This window comes from Chenopodium album, chromosome 22 (genome assembly GCF_948465745.1).
Source record: "Chenopodium album chromosome 22, dcCheAlbu1.1, whole genome shotgun sequence".
Taxonomy (NCBI): domain Eukaryota; kingdom Viridiplantae; phylum Streptophyta; class Magnoliopsida; order Caryophyllales; family Amaranthaceae; genus Chenopodium; species Chenopodium album.
In genome coordinates this window covers 35,786,626-35,814,366 of record NC_137855.1, presented here as the reverse complement: position 1 = coordinate 35,814,366, position 27,741 = coordinate 35,786,626, and the positions used below count along the sequence as shown (strand labels likewise).

The following is a 27,741-nucleotide window of genomic DNA, read 5'->3' as shown; positions in this document are numbered from 1 at the left end:
CAAAATTGCAAACCATAAAAAATAGTGGAATAGATTTATGTATGGCTAATAGAGATACCTTGCATAGCTAAAATGCTAGTCACTTCAACCTTTTTTGACCATTATGTTATAACTCTTATATCATCATTATATTATTGATTTATTCTACATTATTATGTCACACATTTTACCCTTCAGCTCTACTTAGTGCAAGATTAACTGAATTGCGTATGATTATCAGCTGAGTCCTTACTATAAGTCTACTGCCTAACAGTGAATTTGTACTGGTTTTTAACTAACTTTTGAATTATACAAATTTAATGACACAAAATCTACCAAAGACTTCAAATTGGTGGACGGTAGCTATTTTATGATTGTTATGGTGTAATTGGAGGAGTTATCTTCCTATAATTGTTCTCCATTTAGTCACCTGTTACGTATTAAGTGCTAGATTTAATGGACATCGTTACTATATTTTCTTGTAATATAGTCAATATTCATTACAATTTGTATGGATTTTAGCTGACTAACATGTTAGGTGATTAAAAATTTACTAAATCACATCTAAATTGAACAGTAATGGTGAAATCTACAGATAATAAAAATGAATCATAGGAATTCAGAATCATTGGTTGTATAGAAAGATTCCAGAGAAGCTAAATCATAAGGTACAAATGGTTTGGTCTGTCAAAACTCATCCTTATTGACCCACCAAAAAAAATTACATTTCAAGCACAAATCATACAAAAGAGCCATACCAAACAGTTTAAAAATGCCCTACGTATAGTTTTTACAGAAACCAATGGAGGATATTGCTCTCGAACTTGCATCTCCCTGTGACTTTTCTGGTCCTAATTAGGACGACTTGAACAGAAAACTCTACCAAGGGTAACTCATCGCTTTGAAAACAACCCTTGGGTTAGTGATGAAAAGTCATAATCATTTGTCTTTTGCGTTGAAGTCCCTGTTGAAACTGCAGATGCTGCAGAATTTTTACTCGTTTCAACAGCAGCTGCGCCATTGACAGGCATAGCTTGACCCATAGAATAGAAACTGCAAGCAACAAAAAGCAGCAGAATATAAACAGAAAGATTATAAAAGCCATCATTGTCCATACAGAGAAGTGCAACCTTAAAATTTACAGATTCAAGTGAAGGCGTGAAATCTTTCATCTAACTCTACCAATAACCCAAAGAGCAGTGTTTGGTATCCTTTTCTTCGTCATTAAAGATAAATTATGATATTCTAAACTGAGCAGCAATGACTGATAGACAAGCTAATAAGCTTCTTATACTTACCCCATTGCTGGGAAAGAGGAAGGATTTCCTGTTGGGTGCATTGACGGAGGGTTCCCAACCTGCTTCACAAAAATAAAATGCATTATTAAGTCCGCTCTACCAAATCAAAAATAATGACACCAAAAGAAAATTCAGGTGTTACAAAAAAATTTTCACCTGAGCTGATTTTGGCAGTTCATTCTGACCAGCTGATGGCATAGTCAACCCAGGAATTTGATACCCAAGACCTGGCCAGTTTTGAGTCGGCATATTGGTGCCATTTAATCCAGGTTGTTGCATATTTACATTTGATTTTGAAGCCCCATTAGCTGCTTGAGCAGCTGCAGCCATAAGAAGGCTCTGTTGCTGTGCCAGCATTGCAATTTGCTGTTGATGAAGAGCAAATGGTGATACCATGTTTGACTGCATGTCAACCATATAAAACAATACTACAGAGTTTAGATTGATGCATCATCTTAGAAAAAAAAATATAGTGGAGCATCAGAAAGATTTTGAGTGGCAACACTGAGTCACTAACTACTAAAAATAGAGCTCAGCCAAGATTACACAAAGTTCATGAAAACAGCCCCAGGAAAAGTGAGATGAACATCCCAGACGACAAAAAAGAACAGGAAAAAAAAAACTTAATCCACATGAAATCTTTTCCAAAAACACAGCAAAAGGAAAAATAAGACTACCACACCACTCCAAGAAAAAAAGAAAATATGAAGCAAGTGTAATAAACTGATTAAAGGAGGGGCACTTTGGGTATTCTAGAATCTTTAGGTTAAGTCCTTTATTTTATTATAAATAGAGAAAGGGGGGGAAAGGAGAGGGGAGGCTGAATTTTGGAGTAGTTCCTTAGAAGAGTTGTGACCTTAAGTCACTATTAGGAGAGTTGTGACCTCAAGTCACTAATAGGAGCTTTGTAGGCTAAACCTACTACCTTTGTAAGCTTTTAGCCATTATCTATCAAATTATCAAGCTTTCATCTTTATTATTTAACCTTATTAAATCAAAAATACAAGTCAGATTAGCTAGTCTATAACAGCAAGGAATCAATGTGAATATCACTTTGGAGAGAAATATCTTATTGGCTATCTGAAAATGAACAGCAACCTAGTACAGGTGAGGCTACTTATGTTCCCCACCAGTATCATTCGTGTGTGCTCTTCTGCCCTTGCATTCTTTCTCTTTAGCACCAAGCATTAGTGTTATTTGGGTTGGGCTGGGCCCAGCCCTATTTTGAGGAAGATGTTCTTGCAACTTGGAAAAAAAGGATGAATAGAGTAATCTTGCCAATGTGTGGAGGATGATCAATTGGCAATTGGGTGCACTTGGAAAGAAAGAAATCAATATATTTGTATCATTGTATGGGTATAGCTTATCCTCATCAGGATTCAAGATGCTTTTTTGAGGCTTTTCTATAGATGAAGGCAAACTTTAGCTTCCGTGCAATTTTCATTTCTAAAATTTTGTAAATAAATTATTTCTTGACAGCTAAAGGGCTAGTTTTTTTTTTTTTTTTTTTTTTTTTTCCTTTTTTGCAATGCCCTCCTTTTGAATTTGGGTGACAATCGCTAATTCCTATAAAAAGGCTAAATCTACTGCATTTTCAGAGAACTCCTGAATAAAGCATACAAAACCCTACATAGACAAGAATACTAGTATAGAAAGTCAGGATATACTGTTATGCAAGAAGATAAAATACATTATTATCAATGGCAAGTAAAAAGATGTTTATTAATAAAAAGGTGCAAACCTTCTCAAACAGGCTCATAATATCTGATTTTGCATCTTTCTGAGGTTGCTGCAAAACTGGAGCAGTGGATGCTGAAGAATCACCAAATAGATCTTCAAATTCAGAAGAAGATTTCTTGCTAGTGTCAACATCCTTCTTCACTTCAGCTTTCTCGGAAGTTGACGTTTGCCCAGCAGCTGCAGACATTGAAATTTGAGTACATTTCACAAATCCAACAACAAAATCATTGAACTTAACACACAGATTAGACAAGACAAATTGTGTACATACATTGGAATCCTGCCCAGCCATTATCATCATTATTGGCACTTTCGGGAGGACTTTCACCAGGATCATCCATAGAAAGCATGTTGAAAAGATCAGTAGCAAAATCAACTTTAGGAGGGGGGGCTGAAGCTGTGTTAGCCGCCTGCTCAATTACTTCTGGTTCTTGAACAGTTGCTTCAGGTTTCTGTATCTCATGTTGAGGCTGATGAACTGGAGCAGACTGTTAGAAAACCAACAAGATTAAGAAAAAGAACAGAAGCCAGAGAACCAGAGGATAAAATTATGCAGAATGTTAAACTAGAAGCTACAGTCAGATGCAGAACAATCCATCCAATGATTTATATAAAGACCATGAAATCCAATAAAAAGTAGAACAATTAATAACTGAAAAAGAGAATATTACATACACAAATGTAATATTTTCAACTTTATGCAGTGAATTTGACATAGGAACATCAATCAAGGAATTTGACATAGGAAAAGCCTAGCAGCAGGTTCTTTACATGCTAATCATGCCACCAGCATTATAAATTTGGATTTGTTTTTAATTCTGTTATATCCTTATAAAGATCTCAACAGTCATATCCAACAACAACAATGTAACATCTGGAATACCCAATCCCAGAATCAAATCTCATACACTGCCAAAATGGCCACAAAATCCAACTTCTAAAGCCCTCTAATAGCAAAGAGTTGGTCTAAGTTTTTTTTAAGAAGAAAGATCAGATAAAGCTATAATGCCCTCACGTATGAGGAATAAAAAAAAATGAAAAAAAAAAATTAAAACATTTTAAAGAGGGGAAGGAATCAGGAAGTCAAAAATAGAGGACTATAGGAATAGAATGGATTATGAGAAGAATTGAGAAGTTTATTTTGAGCTTAACATAGCTTTAGGAGGCGTCAAGCTCTCAAATACTTGACAATTGTCTTCAATTTACTTTAATTTCAAATTCATCAATTTCACATCTTCTACCTTAGATTGTTGCTCCAATTATGCTAGTTAAAATAAAGTTCTCAACACTTCTGATGATCCATTATCTTCCTAGCCTCCTCTATTTACAAACTTCCTGATTCCTCTTTCCCTCCTTAACTTATTTCTGCCTTTTGATAAAGCTTTCTAACTGCTTTGTTGAGCATTTATAGCCATACCCATCCCTAAGGCTGGTTCAGTAAACTTTTTTCAACAGTTAAGGTAAGCTTTCTTCCTAAACATACAATAACTTACAATTCATCATAAACAACATAATGTGTCGAAAACAACTTGAAACAAGTGCCAAAAGAAAAATACCTGACCAAACAAGTGATATATTTGGTGGGTGATTCTAAAGAGAGAAAGGAAGTGCTAGGGACTAACATGGCTTACAGCACTAATAATGGCAGAAATTAAGAAGAAAATTGTTGATTATATTGATAAGATGAGGATTACAGTAAATCAGCTGATAATTCCACTTTCGAGAGGTGGATTCTCTCCTAATACGAGCTTTCGAAAGGCTCACTCTCTCCCAGTAACAAATCACTCAATATTCAACATATCCTTATTCCACCTAATAAGACCTATTTATAGAAAATCCCTCCTAACAAACCTCTAGCTTATTCCCCAAGTTACTGCTAATAGACTAAGAAAAAAAATCATATGAAATCTGGAGAAAAAAAAAAGATTTAAAAAAGTATGCCAAATAAGAAGAATTTAGAGGGAATGATTTATAAGAATTATTCCATTAACAACTGCCATCCAGTTGCCATATATATCAAGATTTGGAAAAGGCGATAAACTATCAGAAAAGATTATATATATCTAACAAAACAAAAGGCAAAACACCCAAATCAAAATTGAACCAGTGCATCATACATGTGATGCTCAAATCTGCAGGAACAAACTTACATGCTCAATTCCTTTCGGAGGGGATGGGATACTTATTCTCCCTGCTGATCTGGTCTCCCTAGTTCTAGGCAGAACAGTGTTTTTCCTCTCCTCAATCACATTAACAGGTTTATTAGCATTTACATGCCCATTCCTTTCCTCCACTCTTGATTGATGTGAAGGCATGTACTTATCCCCTCCACTATACGGTGATCCATGACTAGCATCTTTTGGAACCCACCTCTTTTCTTCATACCTGTATATTGCCATAGCCAATGACTTAAACCTCAATGTGAAGATTTAAAGGGAAACTCAGGATTAAAAAAAATCCCAATGAAGAATAATAAACAAAGTGGTTTCTGGTAACTCAAAATACATACTTTGCACGGATGAAGTTCTCAATTCCAACTCGATCATAATTGGGAGGCAATTCTGCTTCCCAATAACTATTTGCTCTTTCATTTCCCATGGCTGTGTACACAAGGAGAGGTGCAATAGAGTAATTCAGGTGAAGCAAAATTCCACAAGAAAGAGTTCAACTTTCAAAAGTACAATGGACACTTACACTGAATAAATGCAATCTGTTCCGGAAGCCATGTGTCGAGTGTTGCTGATCTCACCTGCAGAATGTTCGCAAATTTAACAATGTCCTTTTCAGAGGATATGTGCATATGTCTATCATGAGACAGATCAAAAGCTAAGGACAAGTCACAATGGGGCATAAAAGATTGTGGGCAAAATGAGAGCACTTCATTCAGTTCATTGTACAACCATAGCAAAGGAAGAAAGAAAGGACCTTCACATGGAAAATTTAAAGAGCCTAATTAATGGAATACTAAATTTCAGCAAATAAGTGACACTTGGGAATAACGTTGTCACCACATCCAGTTCAAGGCTTTGAAGCCACTTTTGTCTTCAATCTCCATAAGACAGAAAATGAAGGATTCTTGACATCTAAGTAGAACAAGTTTTAATTAAAAAGACAAATCTATCATCATAGACTTTTGAAAATTGCAAGGTGAACAAAACCATCATCATAGACTATATCTCATCTCAATCATATCAGTCATTTTCATGTGGACAAACATATTCATCTCTTAATGGATGAGCAAATTACTGAGTTAAATTGGATATTTGAACCAATGTAGACATATTGCGAATAAAATTACATATATCTGATATCTTAGAATTGGCCCAAGAAAATCAATTTAATGTTAAGCTCTTTAATAAGTAATAACCTATGATCAACTTCTTTTTGGAATACCCAACTCAAACAAACAAAAAGTCAACTTTATACTGCTTCCAATAAAGAGAGCTGTCCTAAACTTAGACAAGGAGCACAAGTGCCCAAACAACATCATTCGATATGAACAGTTCTTTAAAATTGTTACTTTAGTCAAATATTAGATTTCAAAAATCACCATCCAGCATAATGGTTCTATTCCTTAAGGTTACTATTGAGTGAAAGGTTGATGATTTTGACACTGCCCAACTTAATGATGTCGCTCATACTAATAACAGAAAACAAAGAGATGGGATGTTGTTACAAAATTAGCAGCCAAAATGAGGGCCCAACAAGACCTGGTGAGCTTGAGCATCTCAGCTGATAAGGCTTCGAAATAATATTGAGAAGCCCAACAAAAAAATGCTGCTGAAGTTCTGATTACTGACTCACTTGGTAGGAAAGTCAGCTGAGAAAGAAGGCTGACAAGATTTCTTTCACTCAATTACAATTTTGTACAAGTCAAATAGCAGCATTCCCAACCATAATTCTAACATTTCCAAGGCAATCCAATTGCCACTATCAGAAAGTAAAAGAATTGGCCTAAAAAGATAAAAGGAAAAAAAGCTATACCAATAACAAATTCCCCAGCCATCAAATTTCTGTTTTATTTCAACATATACAAGGCCTTAATTCTACTTCTGGAGGAAACAAATCTTAATCACAAAGCAATACAAGATTAGACATAATAGTATTTGATTGGGAACAAATATAGACAACAACAGCTTTGATAATAACATATAAAACCACATTTAAGTATTTAACAGAGCCAACTGACAATGAATACTAGGACATACCTTCGAAATATGCACCCCCAGACTTCTGTGGATTCCAGAACACTGCATGCATATGAAGATGCCCAAATTCACACTTGCCCATCTTGGACCTCTGTGTGTCGGCAATAATATAGTTAGTGATACAAATAAACAAAAATGCCATCCACCAAAATAATATGAACAATTACACATTCAGGCCTAATGTTTCCAAGGACCTACTTTGTTTTGCAGTCAGCGCATTCCCTATTGTCAGGCAACTTAAGAAGCCCTTCCAAAACCTGTGCATAGGGAAAAAATTATTAATTAAGACTAGTGTCTAGTAAAAAGTAAATTCAATGATCAAAAGATATCTAATTAAAAAAAATTATTCAATAATTACACATTAAATTACTAATTAAGCATTCTGATTCAAGCACCAGAAAAAAGGCCTACTTTACTAAGAAGTATGTCATGATAAGTACGGAAAGGTGGACCTAATGCAAAGATCAATCCAGGCCCAATCCCCAATTTCAACATCCTCGTTTGGATACTGAAGAAGCTTTGGCCTATAGAACTCCAAGATGCGAAGCCTATTTTATACAGCTTATCATTTTACAAAGGTCACTTGTACTAACAGAAGGAGGGGATTAGCAATCTTCTACAAAAACATGTGCAGCTTAATCTAGCTCGGAAATGGTTAAATAATTATTTCTCTAGAATCTAAGAACATGGGAATTATGCATCTGCAAGTGCAACTTCTCACGTGAAGGCCCTTAGCCAAAGTCACTTTACTTTGAATTTTCCCCAATGGAAGCTAAGTAGAAGAACACTTACGCAAACAGGGAATACCTGGACTGATGGACAGCCTTCACCATCACCCCAATCAATTGCATACCATTACAGTTGGAAGGCCAACTTTAGAACCACCTACCCTGCAGACCACCAAACCCAACAACAACACCATCATTCGAAAGTCGGTAACTCAGCTCTAGTCAACTTTACCTCAACACATGCATGGATCTGCCAAATCTATCAAACTCCACTACAATCCAGATGTGAGGTACCACTATACCAGGCCTTGGGCCTCAAAGCCATGTTATTTCAAACTAAGATAGCATGTCACAATCCTCAAATATAGACAGAAGGAATACTAGAATACCTCCTAAAGACGGAATAACCAGAATGTGGCAACAATGGTTGTTACAAAATGAAACCTTAACAGGATGACTGATTAATTGAATGGTAAGGGCATGGATGGGAATCATAAAATTAGTAAAATAAAATGAAATGATGCTAGTTAATGATAATGATATCCTTTGGTATAGGATGAATGGGTCAAAACAAAATCAATATTTTGGGTGCAACTAGAATCATACTAGCAAAGTCACATTATGTAGAGAAAACAGCTGCGTCATAATTAGCGGCCAGCTAGCCAGCATAGGGTGAGCTATTAACCCCAAAGATTACAATTTCAAACATAGGTTCCAAGTATGATTTGTAATACGTACAGTTCTAAGCCTAAATTGGCAAATACTATGAAATCGGAGTATCAATTTTGCTAACTACTAAGGCTATGTTCTCTTCACCTTATTAAGGTGTTATGGTATGTGTCTTACGTCACTCTGTATTTTGGATCAATAAATGTAAAAGATCCCCAAAGGACAGAGTTACAGAATTGGAGAACAGTTTATCTTATCTAAATTTGTAATTAAAAAGGGAGACAAGCTTGAATTAAAAAGACGTGTCCATCTTCTTCTACATAGCCTAAACTGACCCTAAGAAATCACTTGATGTATACTGAACAATGACTAACTTTTCTTCTAATAAACCTTATAGAGTCACTTGGAATACAGTGACTAAATTTTATTCTATATACCTTAAAAAGTCACTTAGAATACAGTAATAAATCAAACATAATACATAATGATCATTTTCACCTACTTTGTTGCAAAGTAGGAACCTAGTTGTTGCTCTTTCAATCAACTATATTATACACTTCTGAAATATAATTACATAAAATAACAAGATAAAATACTTACTCGCGGTATTCAAACCTACACCTACATACATATACCACCCCCAACCTCACTATGAGCTGTACCCTTGCAAGCAGCTTTAGGTAGATAGTAAAAGAATAGCTACCTTGTCAGACAAAAATTATATAGACAGACCATCGACGTACAAAGGTGCAGTAACTCAAAACTGAATTCCACACCAATACGATGAACGTAAAGTCTCGCCTTCCATGACTAGCCCTAATAAACAGCTACCCACACTCAAAAGGCAGAATGGAACACAACTAAATGCTTAAACAACACCTATCTATCCAAGATGCAAACTTTCCAAATTCCAAACTCAGTGATCATATCAATTCGAGATATTTACGAAAGGTATGGTTTAAATTGCATAAACCCAGATCCAATCATCCAAATGGGAACCAGGATTTATACAGGAATCATCCCAAAAATTACCACCAATCAATAATAAAATACAGGATCCCACAAACGCAAATAGCACAAAATTCCCCAGAAAACCCACCAAATTCCAACCAAAATCATCTAATAATCATAATTAAAACTTTTCAACCATTTCCCCAAATTCCCACTTGTACAAAATCAAGATCAACCCAAAAAAAACCCAAATCAAAATAAAACATGGGTAATCAAGAAATCAAACTTAGGGATCGATTATCAAATGAAAAAAGCAATCAAATCGAGAAGAGAGAGAAAGGGACCTTGCGATGTCTGGCGTTGAGCTCCTTGGTGACGTGGGCTTTCTCGTTCATTTTTGTTGAATTATTGAATATGATGATGATAAAATTGAGAAGAAGAAGAAGAAGAAACAGATGATTGGGAAATTGAATTGGGAAAAAATCTCTCTCCTCCTGTTCTTCTGTCTTCCTCTCTATCTGGGTTAAGCAAAGCCTGGCAATTAGAGAGATTGTGGTCTGACTTGGTTAATCAAATCAAAAACCTTCCCACTAAAGAAATTCATATATTTATGGAAATTATTATTGATTTTTGTTTAAAAAAAAAAATTTGATTTATGAATGATATGATTGATGACTTATAGTGGTGTCTTGGTTTTAATCTACAATTGGCTTTTGGCTCGAATGATGTCCCCGTTACAATGTTAATTGAGTTGGAAATATGGTAGTTATAACAACAATTTTAAGCAATTGCATAAAAAAAATAAAAAGTGTTAAATATGGAAGAGAAAATATAGAGAGAAGAGAGAAGATTGTTACGTTGTATTTCATATTCCATCTAGTACGGGATATATATAGATGTACATTGCCTAGGGTTCCATCAACGGATAAGATCAAATACCCAACTCTAGAGTATTCTAGATAGTACATGGGATAATAGTCATCCACAATAGATATTTTCATAACACTCCCCCTTGGATGACTATTTATTGGATAAAACAATAACTAACATTTACTATAAAACCCGTACAAAATAATACACTATAATGTGCATAAGATGCTGCCTCGTTAAAAACCTTACCAGGAAAACCCAGTGGGAAAAAACCATGGTTAAGGGAAAAAGAGTGCAGCGCGCATTAACTCCCCCTCATGACTTGAGATCTTTAAGACGACGCAATCCAATGCTGTAAGCTAACTTTTTGAATGTTGTTGTCGGAAGAGCCTTAGTAAATAAGTCAGCTAAATTCTCACTTGAACGAATCTGCAATACATTTATATCTCCATTCTTTTGAAGATCATGAGTGAAGAAAAATTTGGGTAAGATGTGCTTTGTTCTGTCGCCTTTGATGTATCCTTCCTTAAGTTGAGCAATCTGCGTTATCCTCATATAAAGTTGTTGGTGCCTCTTTCCCAGATGATAAACCACAACCTTATTTTATATGTTGAACTATCGACCTTAACCATACACATTCACGACTAGCCTCGTGAATTGCTAAAATCTCATAATGATTGGAAGAGGTAGCTGCAATGGTTTGTTTCATGGAACGCCAAGAAATGGCAGTACCACCATATGTGAACACATATCCAGTTTGTGACCGACCATTATGAGGATCAGATAAATAACCTGCATCTGCAAAACCAATCAAATTTTCTTTGGACAACTTTGGGAAAAATAAACCCATATCTTTCGTACCTTGAAGGTAACGAAGTAAATGTTTAATCCCATTCCAATGCCTTTGGGTTGGACATGAACTAAACCTTGCTAATAAATTAACTGAAAATGATATGTCGGGTCGTGTATGACTTGAAGATACATTAGTGCTCCAATTGCACTAAGATACGGTACTTCAGGACCAAGAATTTCTTCATCATTTTCCCGAGGTCGGAATGGATCTTTCTCTACTTCAAGTGATCTTACAACCATAGGGTTGCTCAATGGATGTGCTGTATCCATAGAAAATCTTTTAAGAACCTTTTCTATGTATGTTGATTGATGCACAAGGACTCCATTCTCTAGGTGCTCTATTTGTAACCCTAAGCAGAATTTTGTCTTTCCTAGATCTTTCATTTCGAACTCTTTCTTTAAATAATTGACAGTCACTGAAATCTCTTCAGGAGTTCCAATGACATTCAAATCATCAACATACACTGCAATTATAACAAATCCCGATCCAAATTTCTTTATAAAAATACATGGGCTAATAGGATCATTCTTATAACCTTCTTTCAACAAATACTCACTTAGACAGTTATACCACATTCGCCCAGATTGTTTCAATCCATAAAGAGATTTGTTCAATTTAATACAGAAATGTTCTCGAGAACTAGATTTTGCTGCTTCTGGCAGCTTGAATCCTTCTGGGAGCTTCATGTAAATGTCATTATCCAGTGGGCCATATAAATAAGCTGTGACTACATCCATCAAACGTAAGTCAAGTCCTTCTCTTATTGCCAGACTAATCAAAAATCTAAAAGTAGTTGCATCCAAAAGTATATATTAAACGTTATTAGCCAAATTAACAACATTATACATGTACTCCTATACTCGCAACATTTATCTTTTACGCATTCGTAAAATATAGTCAAGCTAAAATAATACATAGCTATACATAAGATAATAATAGTAAAATTGCGACGATCAAGCATCTACGATATTATAAATATTACTATACAAGTAGAAGATTAGAGAGAATAATTGACATGGAACGAACTTATTATTTGTCTCATACGAAGTTAGGCAAATTGTATCAATATATTCACTCATAAAAAAAAAAATCAATACAAGTTAGGAAGATGATAACATATTGCATCAAAAACATTGCAATATATACGTACCTTTTTTTTTAATTTTTTTAATTTTTTTTTTATTTTTTATATGGCTATGGTGCTGATAACGTGTTAAATATGGAAGAGAAAATATAGAGAGAAGAGAGAAGATTGTTACGTTGTATTTCATATTCCATCTAGTACGGGATATATATAGATGTACATTGCCTAGGGTTCCATCAACGGATAAGATCAAATACCCAACTCTAGAGTATTCTAGATAGTACATGGGATAATAGTCATCCACAATAGATATTTTCATAACAAAAAGTCTAAAAGGATATTTCTTATATGGTTATTCTAGAAAAATAAATCTCTCTAAATCCGCAGTTGGAATTCGGACAATTTCCATCTTCACAGTTAATTAATAACAATATTTGCTTACTAGTTTACAACCTTGTTGCCCTAATGAAAGACCTCAGCTCCCGCTTATTTACTTTTACCATTCAACGAAAATTATTGTTTAGATGAACGTGATTGCTTTGTAAGGCTCCAAGCTTTGTGAAGATAAGATATCTACTTGATTGTCCACTTATAAAAGTTGGCTAACACCCATCCTTAGTGTTGGATCTAGTCCTATTTCTATATCCTCAACTTCAGGTTTTCAGAGAAAATTCCAAATATAGTAGAGAAGGTATATTTATTACTAGTATAAATTTTCACTATAATTTTGAATAACTTTCCTTTCCCTACTAAGGGCCTGTTCATATTTACTGAATTGAGCTGAACTGAACTGAACTGATTGGAGCTGAACTGAGCTGAACTGATTGGAACTGAACTGAACTGAATTGAGCTGAAATGAATATTTTATGTGAGAGGGAAATTAAGAGCTGAACTGAACTGAACGGATTGGAACTGAACTGAACTGAACTGAGCTGAACTGAAATTAAGTAAATGTGAACAGGCCCTAAGTACTAACCTAGGGGAGCCTCAACTAGCGATTATGATAGAGGAGACCTTTATTATATGCAGGTGTTAGACTGTTAGTAGGTCATCTCCAAGAGCTCTCCATGTTATTTCAAAATGGGCTAGAAGGAGGCTTGTAATTCTATAAAGTTGACTAGACATCGATCATTGACACGACCAAATAAATATACCATAGTTTCTCTAATTCCATATCCATTATAAAGCTAGCTAGGCTAAAAAAAGTTAGTCTCTCTAATGGTCATTAGATACTTAAAGAAAAATTAAATGAACAAGTGTAGCAAAATTAACCATAACTTTTAGGAAAATTTGTTAGAAAAAACCATTTATAACAACTACTTTGTCGGAAAAAACCTTATAAAAATTTTTTGGCAAGGAGAAACCAAATTGTAAATTTTTTTTGTTGAAAACAACCCGAGATCTCTAATCACTCAATTAACTACTAATTTTCCCTTAATTATTCTAATTACTCATAAATCATCACATTTTTGTTTTTTCTTTTCGTCCAAAAATGTACATTATATTATACTACTTCCTTTCAACTTCATTAGATTTTCCAAAAAATTTACACCACAAAAGTAGTTCATTTAAATAACATTACATAATAATAGTTCATTTAAATGTAGTAGTTTTCCCAAAAAATTTACATTACATTAGCTCCCTAAAATAAACACTAATGTCTAGTTTATAATTTCATTACCCTTCATGATATTGGAAGTCATCTGACATTTGATGGTTGAAGATTTCTTCCATGGTTGCGGCTTGGTTTTTGAACATGTGATCAAATTCAGACGATTCAGACGAACATTGCAAACTCTTCTTGCACACCACTTGAGGGTCCTAGCCCAAGGTCACTGTTAATCTTCACCCCACTTCCTCCTACAATTTGAGCTTGTTGTGGGCTAAGAGTCGGAGTTCCATGAATCGTCAGGTTCCAAGGATCATTTGGGTCAAATGAATCCCTAATCTTTTGTTTTCCCTTAGCTGCTGATGTCTTTTCTGCTTTTCTCTTCAAATAATCTCTCTCAACTTCATCCAATGCATTCAAGAAAGACTCAGGCCCAAACACTTCTTCCTCTTGACTCAAGATCGAGGGTTCTTTTAATTTCTTTTTGATGAATTCTTCCACTGCTTTGCAAAGATGATTTTTTGGGAAGAGTTCTTTGGCATGGTTCAGTTTTTCAGCCATCTTTGAAAAATACCCACCCAAAGTCTTAGCCAAATCAATAAATTCCTCCATGAAATGCTCCTAAAAAATGAACATAAGATATAGATTATATGAACAATCAATTTTCTCTTATGAACATTAGAACAAATATTATATATCTATAATCATGTGATGAGATATTAAATGAACATAAATAATAAATAAATCAACATGAGGTGTGTTTATATGAATATAATATGTTAAAGATAAAAACATAGAAACTATTATTATATGATATGAGATGTTTTTATATGAAGAATAATATAATATGTTAAAGATATGAACATATAAACTATATATTACTAAATGAATATGAATACAATATGTTAATGACATGAACATGCCAAAAAATTCAATATATAAATCAAGTTAATTAATAGTTTATGAACATAAGAAGAAACATTATGAATATATGATATTAATATACCTTATCAGTTTTTTGGGGCACATTTTCTTGTTGTTCTTCAGGTCTTTGGATTTGGATCCTTGGCAACACGGTTCCTAATCCAAAACCATTGTTCTCCAATTTCATTCTTTCATAAACCATATCCTTGTTCCAAATAGAAATGAGAGGTGGAGTTCTTGGTGGTGAAATATTTTTTCTTTGCACTCGATCAAAGTAAAATAACTGAACAAACATAAAAAATAATTCTTATAAGGATATGAACAATAAATAAAAAAAAATATGAAAAACTTAAGTGATCATATAAACATAAGTAAAAAATTTATGAACAAACCTCATATTATAAATTAACAACAAGCATACTATTTTGAACAAAAGTTAAATGAAAAAAAATTATAAGCAAATTATATATAAATGAACAACCATAACATTTGTTTTCAAAAAAAAAAAAAAAAACAACCATAACATTTATGAACAGCAATAATAAATTTATGAACAAATAGGCATACCATTATAAAAGGCAGTGGACCTTTATAGAACCCTTTTGTGTTGTTTTTCCAATCAGAGCTTGTATCCATCAAGCTATCAAGTACGTACTTGCACCAATTAAATTCCTTGATTTCATAACAATCGCGAAATGAATATAGGAACTTGTAATGACAGTGGAGGCTTTGGCTGCATTTCATCAAACAGTTCACAGCTAGCACAATGAAATCAATGACAAATAATTCATTTGCTTCACCCATGTTCTTTTCAATAGGAACAATTTTTGTAGCCGTCTTCTTCATAGTTTTTTTCTCCTTTTCCTCAGGTTCATACTTTCCCAAAATCAGATGTGTTTTGGGGCTTCCAGAAGTAATGCAATAAGCTTTTCTCCATCTTGTTAAAAGACTTTCTTCCTCTTTTTCATCATTAGATTCAGCTACTTCTTCAACTTCTTTCACAATTTTGTCCCCTCGTGGGATTCCATATACTACTTCTACATCCTCTTCACAAATCTCAATAGATTTGTTGTAAGGTAGATACAATGTGCAACTGTTTTCTTCAAAGCTCTTCACAAGCCATGCACAAAATTTTTGGTCATTTTGAGGAAGGTTAAGATCAAGTATAGATCCAAACCCCATTTGAACAACAAGTTCTTTTTGAGGCGGGCTCAAATGTTTTACAAACCTCATGAATTTCAAATGTCCAACCCTAACTCCTAACCTATCTTCATCATCCAAAATAGCATCCTCCTCATCATCAAGATTCATCACTTCTTCATAATTGTAATCTGTTTTTGTTTCTCTCTTTCTTTTATTTTCAATTTTCTTCTTTTTCTCAACGTTTCCCTCCTTCAACAGCTTAACCTTCTTTAAATTTCTTACTGATTTCTTTGAACTTTCTCCTTCAATTCTTTCTCTCTTCTCCTTCTTTGAATTTCCCACCGCTTTCTTTTTCGGAGCAACATGTTTTCTTCTCAATTGAGGTATGTATCAAGAAATGAACAAAGTCACTAAAATATTGAGTACAAAGGAATAGTAAATGATACATGTAGCTGCAACATATGTGTTTGAATATAAAAAAATGAACAAAATATAAAATAAAAATGAACATTAAGTGTCTTACTTAACAGCAGCAACAATTGCAAGAGATTCTAGTTCAGAAGCAATGGCCAGTTGTTCAAGTGTATTTTTTTCCTCGGGTATAGCTCTGTGAAAAGAATGAACATGAGAAGAAAAATAATGAATAGAGTTCAGATTAATATGAACGTGTTCAAATTATAGTGTATTTACACTGTAATTTCTAGTGTAGGTTGCCTTGAAGTCTTTTCAAGTTCTTGATTAGTTTGGTTAACACCTTGTTCAGAAGCATTTGGAATTGGTTCATTTCTGTGTCCAAATACAGAATAGTTAGTTTATAAACCGCTTACATTCCTATTTCATGAAAATGAATACCAACACTAAAAATATGAACAAAAAAAAAAAAAAAAAAAAAAAGAATTTTTAGAAACATTTATAAAATTACATAAGTTTATGGATTAAATTAAAAGTGAACAAAATTAGAGCAATCAAAATAATAACATGAAGAAAACAAATATGAATTTAAGCAAACATTAATGAAATAGCATACCCTTCAGGAATTTCTTTTAGTTGTTCAGCACTTTGTTCAAGAGGCTGCTTAGCACCTTGTTCAGAAATTTCTTTAGGTTGTTCAGAAATTTCTTGTGATTGTTCAACACCTTGTTCAGAAATTTCTTTAGGTTGTTCAGAAATTTCTTGTGGTTGTTCAGCACCTTGTTCAGTAGGTTGCTTAGCACCTTGTTCAGAAACTTCTTGTAGTTGTTCAGAAATATCAGTAGACTGCATATCACCTTGTTCTATATGCTGTTGTTCAGAATTTTTCTGGGGTTGTTCACAAGGATTTGAAGATGGTTCTTCATCTCTGTTTACAAATTATATTACATAATAATTACTCCGTATAATTTATATTCCACAATAGTGAACAAAACCATTAATGTATATGAACATTAAGTGAAAAAAAATACAAACATTAAGTGAATTTAACAATGAGCCCTGGCAGTTACACTGATAATAAATTTGAACGAAAAGACAAAAAATATGAACAATTGAGGAACAAATTAATTAAAATGGATCTCACATGCATATTAGAAAAATAATATGTGAGTAATGAATCTCGCATATTAAAATGGATATCACATAATATAAACATAAGATTGAATAAATACAAATAATAACAAAATTTTAATTTACAAGAAATGAACAATATTTTTTTGACAGGATACAAGAAATGAACATATGAACAAATTATATGAACATGTACATAACATACTTGTTATTTGGACTTCTCCCATTATCATCTTCAACATGTTTAGCTAAATCCTTCAATACTTTGAGATCTACAATTGGACTTTTAACACCTTTCTTGCCTTTGATTTTGAAAATTTTAGAAAATGGGTTGTAAAATCAATTTAGGGTATTTAATCAAAATTTTATTTTCATAAAATAAAATCAACAATGTAATAATGAATTATTCACTTATAACAAATTTATCTTTGCGTCGTGACTTCATCTATATTCTAAAATACTTGTTTTTTAGTTGTAATTTTCTACACCTAAAAAAAAAATCATCTATAAAATTAATTTTCAACACAAAAAAAAAAATCATCTACAAAATTCTGACAAATGCAAACAATGTTCAAATGCAAAGTATGTAAATCTTCATGTAAATTTACCTCTTTTTTGGAGAATCTGGTTGATTTTTGAGTAATTCTTGAATATCCATGATGATTTTCAATGTCCTAGTGAGAGAAAGTTATAAAGAAGAGAGAGGATGTGAAGTGTGTTTAAGTGAATAAATTGGGAGAAATTGGGGCTTTAATTATAATCTCACAGTTTTTTTTTTTTTTAAATATTTTTTATTTATGTTGGTCTTTGTCTCACTTTTCTTTTTTTTTTTTTTTTTTTTTTTTGACAGGCTTATGTGGGTTATGGGCCTGATGGGTCTGTTATGGCTAACCAGGGTGCAGCTTAGACCTATTGTGGTCTGGACCAGCATAAGACATGGTCCAATACTACTTTGCCATCAAATTCTCTTTAATTCAACAGCGGTGTTCTGGGCAAGAGAACGAACAAGGAGAAAGAAAAAGTATCATTTATAAAGGCTGCGAATTTTTCTGAAGATAATCTTCTGCATTTGGCCATTGGTGAGCTTGAATTTCTTTATTTATATGCTCAATTTCAAATTATTACTTTTATCTTTGAAAAAAAAAAAATGGGAACTTTTGTTTTTCTTGTATATGTTGTTCATGGGTTAATTAGATTTGTTATCTAGTGTTTGATTACTGATTTGAACTCAAATTTATGAACCCAGTTCGATTATAAAGTGAAAGATGGAAGAAATTTGAGATATTTGCGGTTATAATTGGTTTGAATACTTTGAAATTTAGGTCTAAAGAATCTTGATTTGGGTGTATTGTATTTATGATCAGGTTTAGAGTTTATAATTTTTGTTTATAAATCATGTAATCGTGAGATTGCTGAGGAGTTTATATTGTGCAATGTGATCTAGAGTTTATATTGCTGAGGAGTAATGTTGTATATGTCTGGAAATAAATTCTTACATATAAAGTATGCTATTTTGGATGGTTTGTATTCGATTGTTGGAGGTTGGTGTTAGTTTATGATTGGATTTCTTAATGTGCCGCTACAGGGGTCAAGTGATGAGGTGAGGGTGAGCATAAGAATGAAATGGCTAATATAAAGGGTTTAGTATTGAAATTTTGTCAAAGTATCAATTGTGGGGTTGGGATAGTGTGACAATTAATTATGGATGTAGGAACTGAATGTTTGCCTTTGTGAAAAAGAGCTTGGTTATGCAAAAGGCGCGTAATTTTTCGAATTTAGTAGGAAATAAAGTTTTTTAAATTTTATATAGCTTGGAGAGTCTGAATTTAGGTATAGATCTTCAAATGAATTTGAAGTTAAACGCATGAGGTGTGATTACTGGTTCGGAGTTGAGGATTTCTCAATGCTTGGTAATGAAATCTTTGTGCTTTATTAACATTTATGCTAAGCTTATGTGCTAAGGAAACGGTGAGCAGGAGATGAAATCTGGTGGGTTCTTGTGTTTACTAGGTGGAAGTCCGCGGTGTGTATTCTGAAATGTTGTGTCCTGCCTTAGATGGAGTAGATGATATCAGACCTGTCAGGAAGTAGTGCAACTTCTAGCCTTATGTCTTCAAGTGTGGGAAACTTAGTTACAAATTTACTCTAGGAAAATTTAAAGGAATATACTTCATATGTTATAATAGTAGTGATTTTGCTGTCAAATTTTTTTTAGTTACCCTAAAACCTCAAGTAGTCAACTTGGCACTTTAATGTTGGACTAATAGTCTAAAACCGTGCAAAGCTTTTCATAAGATAGCTGAATGACCTGAACTTAACACGGGAACAAGTATCAATGACCTGAACTTAGCCATCTATATGTATATTCATTTGTATTATATAGTACATAGTATATTTTCGCTGATCACTCTAGGCCAATTATTTGATGATTAAAAAAGGTTGTGAATAGATGGTTAGGGTACTGTTAAAGTCGCATCTTATGGAAGCTGTGTTGTCAAGGCAGAATTAGTTGATTACATTTTCATATTTATTTTCAAAGTATAGAGCATTTTGGGTACAGCATGGTTAAAAAGCACTGGAATCTCTAAACAGAGTAGATCAATTGGCTGAACCACTGAAAGGCCCTTCTTAAACATTGCATTATGTGATGGTAATTGAGGTGATAACAGAGAAAAGTGGAAGGTAAAAGCTGAAAATTTTACATTAAAATATTAAATACTTCATTTTTTTTTTTTTTTTACTAAAATAGCTTATGATATGAAAAAATTATAAGATTCTTTTTTTTAGTAATCAATATGCAATATTTTTTTTTAAGCTCATTCTATGAAATGAGTAAGATTTTAGTTGTGGGCCTTTGTGGCATCTTATGCTGTTTCATCAAGCTACATTTTGTTCATTCTATTTGATATGTCAAATTTGTAGTTAAATATTTTCTGCCATCGTTGAATGATGGAACCGGATTATCAAAATCACTTTAAAGATCCAGAATCCTCTGCTATGCTTAATAGTAGAGGTGTGTCTACTGACTCCAAAAACCAATGGAAGCAATTGGGAGAAGAGGAGAGAAAGATGGCAGTTCAGGAAGAGATGAAGAGGGTGCATCAATTGCCTGCTAATAGTAGCTATGCCATTCACCGTCGCCGTGTTCTCAGTAAAATATTCCAGCTCATGACTATTCAGGTAGGTGTAAATTTGTTAAATTTTTTTGTCTTTGATATTGATGTTGACTCTTACCTCATACATTATTACATCTATGTTCCATTCTAATAGCCCTGTTGAATGTGTGTTTATCATGTTTTAATTGGCAAACCCATATTTTATTTTAGCAATTAGCCGAACCCAAATCATTAGGGACTAAGGCTTTGTTGCTGTTGTACTTTGCTTGCATGATGTTACTTCCATGTTTAATCTTTATGATGCTGAGCAGACATGATTTCCTGTGCAAATCATCATGTTCATGAGTTTTGCTTAATCTATGGACCTAGTGTCCTTAGAGGGTTGAAATTCAAAGAAATCCTAAAAAGAGGTGTCATCTGTTGGAGATTAGAGGCTGAAGGTCCGACTATATGTAAAAATTAAAATAAAAAACCCAAAAAAAAACATATTAAGGTTATGACTTATGAGGATGAACCTTTAACCTTGTGAGGTTTCAGGGAAGCTTTTTTTAGTTGGAACCCTCCACTGCAACCCATGACTTCAGAGGTTTGAAATTATGTAACTGTTAAGCCACCTTTCTTGACGAGCAATGATGTTGTTTGGTCCTTGGACTGCCTTTCTCTCAATTAGTTTTATGGTGGGCTTGGTCATTTATCTTATGTTGCTATCACATAAGCTATTATCCCTTGTCACAAACAGAGTTAAAGGTAAATAACTAGCTTGTTGTTCCTATCTACTACTTTCTCCGTTTCACTAGAATTGCAACTTTTTATTGTGGCACATATATTAAAGTAAGTGGAGAGGGAATGCAAAAAGTAAAAAGTGAGAAATGTTTATGAATGAAGATAGAGAGGAGGGAAGAGAGAAAGAGTGGCCCAAAGCAATTATGGAGTAGGCATATATATGAAGTTGTAAAAGTTACCAAAAAAGAAAGGTTTGCAATTATTATAAAGCATTCAAAATAGGCAAGTGTTGCAATTTAGTGAAATGGATTAGGTTGAGCAGTGTATTTTAAAGTGCGCCTAGCTCTGAGGCGCAAGGCGATGAGTGGTATGCGCTTAATTTGGTCCAGCCGAGGCGTTTTTGGTTAGGCGCACGACCTGAGGTGCACCAAAAGCGCACGAGGCGCACCTGTACCAAACATCAGCCTAATTTTTTTAGCTGGCCAAATTTTTTTACCTGTACCCTAGGTGCTGCAGAACCCCTCTCACTTCAGTGAGCCTTGAGCTTTTTTATACTTTGAGGTTGAGATGAATACAATGATTATTCTCTTGCTTTGCTTCTGTCTCCCTCGTATGACTGTCATTTGCTAAAGTGAAACTTGTTGTGATGGGTTCATGAAGTTTGCAGGTATGTACTGGAACAGGCGAAATTTGAAATTTGAAATTGTTATTTAATTGCAAAGTTGTTGGCAGGTGTGAGAGGTTCTTTTGGCTTTGTCTAATATGGTGGTTGGAAACCTACTCCTAGTTTTTGACAGACTTGAACTCTAGAAGGAGCTGATTATGTCATTATGTTGTATACAATGTACCGGGATGGTTGTTCCTCGGCATTTTTTTATCACGATTGGGAAGCTTTGAGAAATATGCTTATTTTTTGGACAGGTAAGATACTAGTGCAAATTTTATAGAAGCACTTGATGATCGTGAAATAAAGGGTGAAGTACTTGAAAAATGGTGCTGGAGGGGGGTTGAGTTGTCATGCAGAGTCAATAGCAGTTGAAACTGTATTTTTAATGCTTAGCAGTTTTGCTTGATCTTTGAATGAGAATTCCTTTTGTGTTGGAGGCACATATAGTTATCATTTTATTACTTACCATGAAGATAGCATTACAATATAATCTTACCTTTAATCCGAGATCATTTGGGAATTGGGATTATGGTCATAGCTTGGTGTGTGATTGCTGTATATATATCTGTACATTATTTTAAACATTCTTTAGACTTTTAGTCCCAGTTACTTGGGCTTGTGAAAGAAGTTGGAAGATTCTGATCCCTAACTGATTAATTGTTTATTGGTTTTTCTTAGAGATCTGCATCTGAGGATGAGGAGTTGGAGTTGCTTTTTGCTGGGCTGTCCATTTAAGCAGAAGGTAATGGCTGTGTAAATTGAAGTTCTTATTATTTGTTTGAATGTCAATGTTTTTTTTCTTCCCAATATTGGTTGATTTGATTCTGAAGTAACAAGTTATGTCAGGCCGTCAGGGCAGAGTGGGTAGCCGGGTACTTCTAGCCGTGTTTGCTCTCTAGGCAGGACTAGACCCACCTAGTTGCACTTAGAATACTAACATTGTTGCTAATGCTATTCTGATTTGATTGGTTTCTCGCTTGAATGGTTAGAATCTGTTGGACCTTCCTGTCATGATGAATGTTATGAAACCACTTCAATTTTCCTTGTGAATCATTGCAATCATCTTGCATCATTCAAAGAAACAATCATGTTGATAGGAGTGATGCTGAAATGACGGAAATCTCAGAAATCTAGTCTTTCAGAATTTCAATTTCTTGTTTACGTTGCTAGTTTTCATCTTGATTTCAGTATGGATAATCAAAGTCACAGCCATGAACATTCTTTTGTCTATGAACCCATATACTAATATCCTCCTTGTGCATGCTGAATCACTACAGGATGCATCTGCAATTGTACTGTCAAAGCGCCTGCAGAGACAAGAATGCTACAGAATGTAACCTCTAATGTTCTTGACACTGTCCTTAGGAAGCTGCAACTTGTTATGATAAAATGTAAGGGAGTTCTAACACACACCACTTTCGATTTCCTAATCACAATTGCAAATATCACCGACAGTAGTTAATGTGTATAAAAAGTTGTGCTTTTCATGTGCTGATAGTTAAGCTCTAATTTTCATAAATCACAGTAATAATAGTATATTAGTACTCCGTATGTGCTTGTTGTTAGTACTATGATGCTCATTGTTTCTTCATTGCAATTGATTTTATCTATGCCTTTCTGTATTCTTGGGTTTATATTACATAAATAATAATGTACCCAAGTGTGTTCAAGAATAAAAGAAATGTATGTTAAATCGCAAGTTTAGCAATACGTAAAAATGCTTTGTAGGGATAAAAGAAGGGTAACTCGTGGCTATCTGCGGGATTTGGGCAAAGCTCACCTATTTTATCTTGCAAAAAGCTTAAAAATCGTTCGTTGGGTTGGTAAATTATCGTTTTTTGTTTTCATATTTCTGTTTTATAAATTAAAAAAACTATATTTTGTTTTCAGTTATCTAAGTTATTATGAATTTCAATAGTTTTGAGTGTTTGACTAAATTTTAACATACAAGTGTATAATATGAATTTCATAACCTGAAAACTGTTTATAATGGTCTGACTGTGATTTTAATGAAGTAAAATGGGTTACTGGAAGTGGGCTGCCCCAGAATTTGGAGGGTTCTTTAATGAAGTAGTTATGAATCTTGCACCCTGGCAGGTCCTTGCGGTGTTAGTGACCCATTTTGGTTTTCTCCCTTATTAAGAAAATATGTTCAAAGTTAATGTATGATACTATGATTAGTGTAAAACTTGAATTAATGAAATTCAAGCTCTCTACCCATTGTTGCCTCATGCTTTTGTATGCCTTTATAGATATTATGGCGCCACATGTTTAAAACACCTCGAAACTGATACATTCGATCCGCTTGTGCCTGCCTGGACTTACTTGATGTCACAAACCCTTGTTGACTATCAACTCCACTCTTGCTGTGCCTATAGGCAAGAGTGCCAACAAACCCACTTCTTGCTTCTTGCTTCTTGCTTCTTGCTTCTTGCTTCTTGCTTGCGCTGCTACATGCTCACAATGTCTAGCTAGTGTCCTTGTTAGTGTTGTTGCTAATCTTCAGAAAAAGATGTTTTCTTCGCTCTTTTAAAAAGATGTTTTCTTTGCTCTTTTAAAAAGATTAAAACACTACACCTTCATAAAATTCCAGTCTGAACCAATTGAATGTTGGTGTAGTGGTGATTAGGACTACACTTGGTAGGAAGGACTTGAGTTCGATCCTTCTCAATGACAATTGGCAGTGGACTGAAACCTCACCACCTAAAACTAATCCCCGAATTCGGATTAGCCCAAAGGGTAAAGCGGGCGGAACACAAAAAAAATATCTTAGAGTAATCTTGTAAATGTACCTTTTTAACACAAGATCGAAGCACATGTACTTCGTATTATTTATGGGTAATTAGTGCTGTTGAAGAGTTTCACAAAATCACTATACTCATTACAAAAAATATTAAACCAAAGAGCTGGAATATGGAAGGAAAGTACACATAAATTATGCATGCCACAATTTAAGTGTAAGTATGAACAGAGGCATTTTGCAGATCCAAATTGTAGTCCTTTGGTACACATTTAGGAGCTTTGTAGTGGTGGTGAATTAGTGATGTAGAAGCAATTATCCTGCTTGGAAATAACCATTTGGGAATTATGACAAAACACGGGTCGATGAGTGTTGTTAATGTTTATAGTTCATGATCTTTCCTTTATAATCTTCAAGCATTAATAAAAATTGCTCCATATATATGTGCCACTCAACTTAGCACAATTTTATTATCAGGCATATTCGAGCTCGAGAGAGAAACTTGGTTGCACAACAACGAGCAGCGTGCTTATGGCCTCGCCATGGCAGTACAAAACAAGCTTATGATGAAGACATAGAAGCCACTGCTTCTGCGCGTAAGGCAGAGTACTTGGCTTCTACTACATGCATGCTCTGCATTTTCATATTAATCCAAGAATGCAACATGATAACACATTCTTGGTAAAAAAAAAAAAAAAAAAAAAAACATGACAACACATTCAAAGCATTAAAAAATTGGAAACTTGGTGACTATTTGATTGGTTTGAAATTTGTGCACCAATCTGAATTCGTTTTACTCACCTGTTTTTAATTACTTTCATCAATTACCTGTTTTGCTGATTTTTGATACTTTTAACATTTTCTATGTACTATGACCATTTTTTTTTTTTTTTTTGAAAAGATGTACTATGACATTAGATTACTGTTATTAACTTATTTTATTGTATCAAGGCCTTAATTAATGAAGGTTAACCAGTTTTAGATTATGTGATTTTTGTAAAATGGGCTATCTAATAAGTTAAAATTTATTTAGATGCGTTTAGATAAAACAAATTTCATACAAATCCAGACGATAATTCCTTTCCTTTACTAAGATTGTAATAAAAATATGCATAAACAATTAAACATTGTCATCTGCATTTTTAAAAACAAATTATATATTTCATAATCATTTGGCAAAGGGTTTATCATACTGTATTTTTTAATAACCATTTGACCATTTAGCCCTATTACAAAGGGGAAGATAGTAAGAACTTTGTAGCACCATTAAAAATGAATTAATATTGGACTTGATCACAAGCCTTTGTGCACTAATAACAAGGTAAAACATATAAAGACAAGGGCATTAAATCCCTCAAAACCACTACTTTTGAAATAGTTTATAATAAAATTAGAGATCACAAGATTAGTTTATTGTTAATCAATAGAAATTTGATAATAATATAAGGAAAACATCAAATGTGGAAGAAAATGGGTTGAATAGTATTTACTTTACAATCACCACTTTGCACTTTGGGCATTGCATGTGAAGAAGACAGTATAATTATGATTCATAATATTTTACTCCGTAAGTTGTGCGTTATCATGTTAATGCATGGATTGATTCAAGAGGCTAATAAAAAATTATAGTTGAGGAAAGAACATTGAAGATTCTAACAAACATTTTCTGTAAATTCCTACCTTGGTGTGCACAATAATTAAGGTATCATCAATGGAAAATATTATTTCAAGATAACATTTTTGTTATTATTTGAATTTCTTAACACCATCCCACCAATAGACATATACTCCCTCCGTCCCCAAATGATAGTCCCTTATGGGCAAAAATCACGGGAATTAAGAAACTTAAATAAAAGTAGTAAAATTATATCGAAAAGATAAATTTACATTGGATATGTAAAATAGTAGAGAGAGAAAGTAATAAAAGTACATTGAAAAACAAAATTTACATGGGAAAGTTAAATTTGCACAAATATTGTTGTAATTGGAGGAAATTTTGATAAAAAATTGATACTCCCTCCGTCTCTAAATTACATTCCTATTTATAGCATTTATTCCTCACATAATAAAGAGAAACAGGAATGTAATTTAGGGACGGAGGGAGTACTAATAGTACTTGAAAAAAGCAAATAGGACTATCAATTTGGGACTAAAAATAGGCCATAAGGGACTATCATTTGGGGACGGAGGGAGTATTACAATTTAATCAAGAAAAAGCTAACGAATGCCTCGGGGGCGTTGGATAAACTAGTTAAAAGTAGAAAGATTAAATTAAAACGAACATTAATTACACCGATCGACGTGTGATTTTTTTATGCATTCCCAAATTAATACCACTTTAGATAATATTTTAAATAATCATCCAATTCCCAAATTTACACTTATTGACGTGTGATTTTTTCATGCATTCCCATATTTTGGCCTTGTTTGGCAATTGGCTGCTGGCTGTTGGCTATCGGCTGGTTTGATTGGCCGGTTTGACTGGCTGTTTGTATTTGCTTTTTTATTGGCTGTTTGACTTTTTATTAGTTTAAAAACATGTTTGGTAAAATTGGTTGTTGGATGTTATTTATAACTTAGATAGCCAAAAGCCAAAAGCTACTCCAAGTAGCTTTTTCATTTTGGCTTAAAAGCCAGCTTTTCAGCTGGCTAAAAAAGCCATTTACCAAACACAATTTTTAGATGTTTGACCAAATGAAAAAGCCAAAAGCCAAAAGCCAATCAAACAACCAATGAAAAACCATTTACCAAACAAGCCCTTTAAGAGCACAATACATGTTACTGTAATTTTTTTTTTTTTTTTTTGAAACCTTACTGTAATATTTTGTACAGTTGTACGTGGTTATTGAATTTAACCGAAAATATAAGACTATAATAAATTACGCGATTATCGAATT

General features: G+C 33.7%; 3 protein-coding genes across 5 annotated transcripts; 1 reads left to right on the top strand and 2 right to left on the bottom strand.

Moving 5' to 3' along the window:
• Positions 1–591: 591 nt before the first annotated feature.
• Positions 592–10,146, bottom strand: LOC145603759 (ADP-ribosylation factor GTPase-activating protein AGD5-like). The gene is made up of 11 exons (XM_081659743.1): positions 9,918–10,146; positions 7,424–7,482; positions 7,226–7,316; positions 5,712–5,766; positions 5,527–5,617; positions 5,168–5,402; positions 3,289–3,505; positions 3,019–3,194; positions 1,434–1,679; positions 1,278–1,336; positions 592–1,032 (listed from the first exon to the last, which is right to left on the bottom strand). Exons 1-11 carry the CDS (start codon positions 9,966–9,968, stop codon positions 873–875), a joined length of 1,440 nt encoding a protein of 479 aa, XP_081515869.1. The 5' UTR covers positions 9,969–10,146; the 3' UTR covers positions 592–872.
• A 3,773-nt stretch (positions 10,147–13,919) lies between these two features.
• Positions 13,920–18,307, bottom strand: LOC145603777 (uncharacterized). Its single transcript, XM_081659757.1, has 7 exons — positions 18,207–18,307; positions 17,084–17,395; positions 16,747–16,842; positions 16,580–16,663; positions 15,481–16,426; positions 14,996–15,196; positions 13,920–14,610 (listed from the first exon to the last, which is right to left on the bottom strand). The coding sequence occupies exons 1-7, from the start codon at positions 18,254–18,256 to the stop codon at positions 14,158–14,160; spliced, it is 2,142 nt and encodes a 713-aa protein (XP_081515883.1). The 5' UTR covers positions 18,257–18,307; the 3' UTR covers positions 13,920–14,157.
• A 251-nt stretch (positions 18,308–18,558) lies between these two features.
• Positions 18,559–23,655, top strand: LOC145603779 (uncharacterized). 3 transcript variants are annotated; one of them, XM_081659762.1, is made up of 4 exons: positions 18,559–18,677; positions 20,521–20,778; positions 22,783–22,846; positions 23,382–23,655. In XM_081659762.1, exons 2-3 carry the CDS (start codon positions 20,545–20,547, stop codon positions 22,837–22,839), a joined length of 291 nt encoding a protein of 96 aa, XP_081515888.1. In that variant the 5' UTR covers positions 18,559–18,677; positions 20,521–20,544; the 3' UTR covers positions 22,840–22,846; positions 23,382–23,655. The 3 variants fall into 3 exon arrangements, with proteins under 3 accessions (XP_081515888.1, XP_081515886.1, XP_081515887.1); XM_081659760.1 differs by having other exon boundaries at positions 18,560–18,677; positions 22,783–22,847; positions 23,368–23,655; XM_081659761.1 differs by lacking the exon at positions 18,559–18,677 and adding an exon at positions 20,140–20,280 and having other exon boundaries at positions 22,783–22,847; positions 23,368–23,655.
• The last annotated feature ends 4,086 nt before the right edge of the window (positions 23,656–27,741 follow it).

Bases quoted from the DNA above. Each gene is read 5' to 3' on its own strand.
- LOC145603759 (XM_081659743.1), bottom strand. From the start codon at position 9,968: ATGAACGAGAAAGCCCACGTCACCAAGGAGCTCAACGCCAGACATCGC. The intron at 5,767-7,225 runs GTATGTCCTAGT...AACATTCTGCAG, and splicing joins TGGGGGTGCATATTTCGAAG to GTGAGATCAGCAACACTCGA. The intron at 1,033-1,277 runs GTAAGTATAAGA...TGTTGCTTGCAG, and splicing joins TCCTCTTTCCCAGCAATGGG to TTTCTATTCTATGGGTCAAG.
- LOC145603777 (XM_081659757.1), bottom strand. From the start codon at position 18,256: ATGGATATTCAAGAATTACTCAAAAATCAACCAGATTCTCCAAAAAAG. The intron at 17,396-18,206 runs GTAAATTTACAT...ATTTGTAAACAG, and splicing joins CCAGATTCTCCAAAAAAGAG to AGATGAAGAACCATCTTCAA. The intron at 16,427-16,579 runs GTAAGACACTTA...TCAATTGAGAAG, and splicing joins GCAATTGTTGCTGCTGTTAA to AAAACATGTTGCTCCGAAAA.
- LOC145603779 (XM_081659762.1), top strand. From the start codon at position 20,545: ATGATGGAACCGGATTATCAAAATCACTTTAAAGATCCAGAATCCTCT. The intron at 20,779-22,782 runs GTAGGTGTAAAT...GGTTTTTCTTAG, and splicing joins TCCAGCTCATGACTATTCAG to AGATCTGCATCTGAGGATGA.